This window comes from Myodes glareolus, chromosome 6 (genome assembly GCF_982192425.1).
Source record: "Myodes glareolus chromosome 6, mMyoGla1.1, whole genome shotgun sequence".
In the NCBI taxonomy this organism is placed as follows: domain Eukaryota; kingdom Metazoa; phylum Chordata; class Mammalia; order Rodentia; family Cricetidae; genus Myodes; species Myodes glareolus.
In genome coordinates, this window is record NC_142031.1 from 42,244,625 (window position 1) to 42,252,248 (window position 7,624).

At 45.1% G+C, this 7,624-nt stretch overlaps 1 protein-coding gene across 2 annotated transcripts in view; it reads right to left on the reverse strand.

Moving 5' to 3' along the window:
- Window positions 1-2,334, reverse strand: part of Eif2ak3 (eukaryotic translation initiation factor 2 alpha kinase 3) — a 65,196-nt gene extending 62,862 nt beyond the window's left edge. For both annotated transcript variants that reach the window (XM_048433175.3, XM_085690716.2), the window contains exon 1: window positions 1,873-2,334. In XM_048433175.3, coding sequence (XP_048289132.3) covers window positions 1,873-2,168 — 296 coding nt within the window. In that variant the 5' untranslated portion in view covers window positions 2,169-2,334. The remainder of the gene's footprint in view (window positions 1-1,872) is intronic.
- Between the last annotated feature and the right edge of the window lie 5,290 nt (window positions 2,335-7,624).

A 7,624-nucleotide genomic window follows, 5' to 3' on the forward strand; every position in this document is an offset into this window, starting at 1 on the left:
GCCTAGTTGGTCCTATGCAGGTGTTCCCTCGCCCCCATCTACTCACCCACTATAAAATTGGGAGGGGGAAAGGAAAGTAGAAGGAAGAGGGAGAATAGAAAGGGAGGGAGGAGGAGAACATGAGGGAATGGGATGGTCAAGATGGGGAAAGGACAGAGAGGGAGAGCAAGGAAAGACATAGCTTGATTGTGGGAGCCATTATGGGGCTAGCAAGGATGTTCTTTTAGTATCCTTACCTCAGGGTTCAGTAAACCCTGTTATTAGAGAAAGGTTTCAGCATAACTTTTGCTCAGGCCTGCCAGTCAAGATAATATTTCTCAAACTAATGTGCATTTAATCACAAGGTCTTTTACAATATAGATGGCTTAGTCAGTAGGTTGGGTGGTGCCTGACTCTGGAGGTCTAACAACATGTTTTCAAGCAATATTGTTAAGGTAGGCACAGGTGCGTGCGCGCGCGCGCACACACACACACACGCATGCACGCAAGCACGCACGCACACACACGTATGACAAATGATCTCAGCATAATTTCCAGCCCCCATGCCTCTTGCTGCCTGAAGTGCACTACTGTCTGCATTCTACCCATTTCCAACCCTGTCCCAGCAATTTCTTGCCTGCGAACCTACCTCACCCCTTCTCCCTACACAGTGAAAACCACAAAAGCCTTGGATCACCCATAACACTCAATTTCACGGCTTCTCCCTGACCACTGGACTGCACACTCCTACCAAGGGCTACCTGCTCAACCTCGGGACCGCCAGTGAATCTTGGGCTCTGATGAGTTTAGTAAGGCCCTGCTGCTGTGGGTGTGTGTTCTCAGGAAAAAAAAAATAGTTCACTCTATTTCTTGCAATTTATTCTGGTAAATTACTACTTGTAATTTACAGCAGCTCCATGATGTTTATCCAAATGTTTTTGGATAATCTTAGGACTCGGGTTATTTCTAGTAGTCGCTGGGTACATAGTTCAAGGTTCTGATACTTATCAGAACTTAGTAATTACTACGTTATAAACTTAAAATACTTTCTAATTTAGATATGGTTCTCCTGTCTTGCTTTACCTAATGCTTTTATCACTCCTTTTGTTAAATAGTGCCACTTTCTCCACATGTGCTGTCTGAAAATACTTTATCATTAAAGTGTTTTACATTCCATGTAGACTTTGAAAATTGTTTCAAAATTCGTCTCTTGAATTTGTATGCTTATAAGGCTAAGAAACCCAACTGAAATAAACTATGCTAGTTACCCCCTGTAACTATCAAAGAACTGCCGGTATACAAGAACCTAACCAGAGCGCTTAAACTTTAGTGTGTTCAAGAGCAGATGGGGGAGCTTGTTCAACATGCAGTTTTCAGGTTTTTACCCAGAAAAGGTCTGGTTCAGTGAAACCGGGGCGGAGCCAAGAAAACTGTCCATTAAACCAGCAGCCCCCAGGCAATTCTGATGCAGGTGTTCCAGCAGATCTCAATTAGAGAAACGGAAAATCAAAACTCTTGACTAGGAGCCACAACGTATTTGTATTTGAAGGCTACATGTAGACATCTCTTTTCAAAGTCCTTTCTCTAAACAGCTGTCGCAAAGGCGCTGGAATAGAACGAGTCACATATTTGGGAGTGAGAGTGTAGAAAGGACCAGAAGGATGGTCAAACCCGGAAACAATGAAAGCGAGGAAGTGGGCTTTCCTCTCTAAGCCGGGTGTTGGGTTCTCCAAGCATCCCTCATCCTCCTCTGAGGATGCTGTTGCCCTCCCACAGCCAAGACCAAACAGGCACTCTGAACGACGCAGGAAGGTGTCGCGGCGGCTTTTTGCTTGTCCGCAGTCACTCGCATCCATGTGAGAGGCACCCGGATCCCGGTCCGCAACCTCTCACCTGCCGCGCGGCCGCAGCTCCACGTCGTCGTCGGGCTCGGTCGCGCGTGACTCATGTTCGCCAGCGGCGGCCGGCAGCGCCTCGGCGTCCTCCACGGTCACTTCAGCCGTAGCCACCGCAGGCACCCGCGCGGCCGAAGTCGGGGCGGCCGCTGCCCCCAAGCCGAACGCCGCGTCCGCCGTGGGCGCGGGCAGGCTGCGGGCGCGCGTGGCCGCCAAGATCCCCGTCGCGCAGCCCAGCAGCAGCAGCAGCAGCAGCAACAGCGCGCGCGGCCCGGCCCGGGTGGCGCGCTCCATCAGCGGCCCGCCCCACGCGCGGGCATGGAGACCCGGCCGTCGGCGACCGCCTGTCCCGCCACTCGGAGCACCACGAACGCGCGCCCCGGACCCCGCCGCCTCCCGACTTCGCGCCGCAGCAGCAGGGCTGCCCGGCCACGTCTCAGCCACCGCCACCTGAGTGACAGCCTTGTGCGGACATCGCCCATTGAGCGAGCGGTCCGCGCTTCTGCTCTGCGATTGGCCGCGCGCCCTGCCACTCCGAGCTAGGCGGGCGCATTCCCAGTTGTCAACATCATGCCTACCAATCAAATTGTAGTTTTGGGCGTGGAAGCCCTGCCCTTTTCCGGAAGCGATGACCAATGAGAAATGTCCCTCCCCAGAGTTCTCTTAACTGATTGGTGAGCTTTTCCGGTTCCCGAATGCCTTCTCTGGAACAGATTGGCCCGTCCTGTGATTGGACCCGCCTCCCAGAGTGAGGCGCTGGAGAAGGCTTGGAGATCATTGGTGCAAGTGCATGCCCCTCAAAGGCCCGAGATAACTGCATCTTGATTGGTTGGAAGCGGCACTTAGTACGTGGCCGATTCTGACTGTGAAGAGGACGGTCCCCAGTGAAAGGGAGAGTGGGAGTGAGTCCCAGGTGGCCGGGAGGCGGCCGACCTTAAAGGGACAGATGCTTTTGCTCTTCCCAAGCCGTATCTGTTTTGAAAGAAGAGGGGTGGGGGAAGTGACCGCACAGGTCGGGTGCCCGTAGAAGTGGATGGAAGAGAAGAGAGTTCAGGAGTTGTCCAATTAGTGGCCGGCACGGTACTAAGAATTACAATAACAGCTTTGATAGAGATGACAGTGACCTGTAGAACAGATAACCCAGTGCACCATAAACGCCTTTTACCTCGTTATAAATGAGGGACCCAGGCCTGGCGCTCTTAAGTGATCTGCCCAAGGTCCATAGTCACAGAAACGTGACTTTATTTCTGATTGGGTTGGCATACTTTGCACTGCCCTCAGGAGAAATAGAACTACAAACGGCCAAAGTGGAAAAGGTTTGAACGTTTAACTAAAGCAGCTAAAATTCTCTTAATGCAGTTGAGAACATCCTGCAGATTTCGGAGCAGGTGTGTGGGATAGTAAGAAGTTGCATCCTTTCGCAGTGTATTCAGAACAGCAGTCAAGGAGCCGGGAAGAGGATTTTTAAAGATGCTGTCAGCTTGTGTACACTGGTGTCCATCTGCACACAAAGATTCTCAAATTCTTCTCAGCCGCTGTTTATGTAAACTCACTTCTCCCTTTAGTTCTTAACACATTCCTTTGCTTGTCTGTGCAACAAATCTCTAAACACTCTGTCTTTCTTCTCCCATCTCACACACACTGCCCGGCTAGTACCCCTCAACTCCACCCAAATTGCTCAGACTGGGCCTGTTTTTGATGGATCTGAAGGAGAGTCTTGTTTTCATCCCAGCTCTCTTCGACTTTGGAACTCAGTCCTTCCTCTCTGAAACACTTTGTCACTTTGATGGGTCTAAAATCCAATCAAAAAGTGGTTGGCTACTGTTATAACATTTGTGGCTCTGTTGCATATATGGACTCACAGAAACTGACAGCAAGCAAAAGACCTGCACAGGCTCAAACCAGGAGACATCCCAGGACCCAGGACTAACAAGGGAAAGTGGACACAAAGTCCCACCCCTAGCTTGAAGCTCTTTTCTGCTTGGGAAAGGAAAGGCATTTTCTCAGTGGAGTCTCACTGAGTATATCAACCACACTCCAGGGCGGACCCCATGCCTACGAGTAGTTAGTTGGTTAGGCAAAACACATGTTGTTTTGTTTTGTTTTGGTGAATTTTTCTTTTTCAGCTTGCTTGTCTGCTTTGATTTTTGGTTGCCTCTGCCCACTAATATTTGTTTTTGTGTTATCAAGAAAAATCGTGAAGCTGGGTGAGTAGGGAGGGGAGTGAAGTGGAAAAAATCATAAAACTATATATTGTTTGAAAAAATTAATAATTTTAATGTAATTTTTTTACTTTAATTATTTTTAATTATGTGTATATGTGGGTCTCTGAGTATAGGTTTGTACATATGAATGCAGTGCCTGTAGAGGCCAGAAGAAGGCATAGGATCCCTTGGAGCTGGAGTTACAGGGGTTTCTGAGCTGTTTGATGTGAATGCTGAAAACCAAATTACTGCCCAATGCAAGAGTCATACATGGTTTTAAACACTTAGAAATTTCTCCAGACTTTCTTTTTATTCTTGGAAGGACTTCAGCTATACTGGATTAGAGTTCCACACAGGGGCTTCATTTTAACTAATCACCTCCTGGAAGATTTTTTATCTCCAAATTATATTCTGGGATTCTATTGGCTAGGATTACAACATACAGATTGGGGGTGGGGCATAGTTCAGTACATAACATCTGGATACCAGCAGATGTGTTCTTTCACTTTCTTCAAAGTTTTATTACCTTCCCAATTAGGTCTCCTATCCACCTTATTTAAAACAGAAGCCCTTAGGACCTTACTGCCTGTTTTTTTTGCGCTTTATTTCTCTCAGTCAATAAATGCTATAATACTATTTTTCATCTGTGTTGCCTGTGTAATCTGCTTGTATGCGAGGTCTTTGATCATTTGCGCATGGATGAATTTTGACGTGCCTAACAAAGCTCAGGTGGCTAGTAAGCATTTAATAAATATTTATATTATAAATAAATTATAAATAAATACTCCAGGTTGGAAAGGAAAGAAACAAGTGGCTAAAAAGAGAGTGCTGTTGCTCCTGCTGGAGGAAGCTGGAAGCAATATTCTAGATGTCTGAGGACACAGGAACAGCCCTGCTTTCCATTTTGAATTCAGAGATTAGGAGACATCCCTGGAGAATAAATTATTTTGAAACATACAGAAAGAAAAAAGAAAAATCTCAAACAAGTTGAGCAGTTATTCACTCAGAAACCACAAGTGATAGATTAGAATACATGATTTGAGGGAGTTGCCAGAAAATTAGCATCATATAAAAAATGATTCTTAGCAACTTGTAACAGCCTATTTTAAATTAGCTGCTGCATATATTGTTGAAAAGAGTCTTAATGATTTTCTAAATTTTTCACAAAGTGATCATGGCACAGAAAAGGCTATTAATGTATGCTAATTAATTGGGAGTCTGCTTGTTATCTGTAAATTATGTACATGTTTTGTTCATGGATTTGTTTCTTGAGAAGTTATGGAGTATCTCATGGCACCTGAATGCAGTAATTAATAAGAATGTGACCACAATAGTTGCAGTCCTTGTTCTTCTGAAGCTTAACTGTCCAGGTAGGGAGACATACACTAATGACTATGCTTTATTTATTTATAAAAACAAGGATAAGTGCTCAGATGGATTTAAAAAAAAAAGAGCCATAAAAGAACAGTGATGGAAAAGGCTAATAAGGATCATTTCCTTTACTCAGGAAAATGACAAGCAAATCTTTCCACTTTGGAAAAAGAAAACAGTCATGACTCAGAAGCAGCTGACTGGACTAATAGCTTGAAGGGCAGGAGAGGAAGCCTGCCAGCTTTCGGACAGGAGAGCACATCATAGTGATAGATAGAGGCATTGAACCTGAGTCTGAGTGTCTTGGGGAAGTGAAAGGAAGCGGGGACTAGGCATGACAGCTGGTCAGGGAGGCCAGGTCAGGAAAAGGCGCCTGGCTCTGAAGTGGCCTGAGCCAGGGCTGCTCTGAACGATTAAGATTGGAAACAAGCTTTGTCTAGAGGGTCCGTGAGATGGATCTGAGACTCAGAAACTGCAGACTCAGTCCTTCAAAGGAGAGAGAGGAGTCTGAGTCTTTGACATCATGTCTGGGTATAAATAACAAGAGCCTTTCAAGCAGTGACTAAGTAGGGGGTTTATTGTTCTCCACAGCACAACAGTCCCACAACGATATGGACCTGTAATCCTTCTTTCCCCTCCTTCCTGCATGGCATCCTGCTTGCCACCTCACCATCTCTGGATGGCAACTCCAGCACCAATTCTTTACTTCTGGTAAGGAAAAGGGAAAGGCCAAGAGCACATGGCTAACTAAATTTGCTCTTTTCCAAGAATAGAAGCCCAGTGAGGGAATTCGTATTTGCATGTCAATGATCAGACCATTCCCAACGGCCACCCCAAGCTGCAAGGGAAGCACACTGCCACTCCAAATAAGCACAGAGTTCCTCTCCTGAGAGTGGAGGGGAAACTGTAACTGGTGCTGCTAAAGTCAACGCAGTACATTATACTGTAACTGTTGAAAGTAAACACCTCTGTGAATTTCGGTAGCACACACTACAGTCAAGATGGTGGCGCATGCCTTTACTCCCAGCACTCGGGAGGCAGAGACAGGCGGATCTCTGTGAGTTCGAGGCCAGCCTCATGTACAAGAGCTAGTTTCAGGTCAGGCACCAAAGCTACAGAGAAACCTTGTCTTGAAACAACCCCCCCCCCCCAAAAAAAATACAGAGAATTTGGGATTGATAAAATGGCTCAGCAGATAAGGCCCAAGCCTGAATTTGGTCCATGGGACCACGTGGCAGGAAAAAAAAAACCAAAAAAACAAAAACAAAAAACAAACAAACAAACAAAAAAACAGATTTCTGCAAGTTTTCCTCTGACCTCCATATGCATGGCTCTGCACTTGTGCATACATACACACATGCACACACACATACATGCATTAAATAAGTTAAAAAATGTAATAAATGTTTTAAATGATACACAGCAATCCCAAGTGTGTCTTCAGGCACCCTGTGGTCAACTTCTTTCTTTTCTTTTTTTCTTTTCTTTGAGATGAAGTCTCTACTATGTAGATCAGCAGGCTGGCTTTAAACTTGGAGAGTTTCACTTACCTCTGCCTACCTCTGCCTCCTGAATGCTGGGATTAAAAGCATTCAGGGCTGGGTAAAGTTCTTTTGGTCAGATTTTCCTTCTACCCTCCTCCCATATAATCAATGACTGTTTCCTGTCACAACTGACTAATGTAAAATTTCTAGAATCTTTAATAAATTAATCACAGAGCATATACTTTACTATGTAGCTTCTCTTGCTCAATATTTTGAACCCATGTCTGTTGTATGTAGTAATAATTCATTTCTTTCTACTCTTAGGTGGCGTTCCATTACAGATGAGTCATGTTTATTTTTCCAATAACTTATAGATGCACATTTGTGATATAACTATTATAAGTACTCACATACTAGGATTTGTAGAGAAAGAAATTTGCATTTCTCTTTGTTAAGTACCCAGATAGAATGTTGGTTCATATGTAAATGTATGTTTATGTTTGTGATAATCTGGCAATCATTTTTCTAAAGTGGCTGTACCATGTACCATATTCCTAGTGGTGTGTGACTGTTCCAGCAGTTCTTATCCTTACCAGTGTTTGGTCATTGTTCATCTTTTTAATTTGAGTCATTGTAGCGTATATGACATAGTATCTCACTATGTTTTTTCTTCGAAGGCAAGTAAACCTTG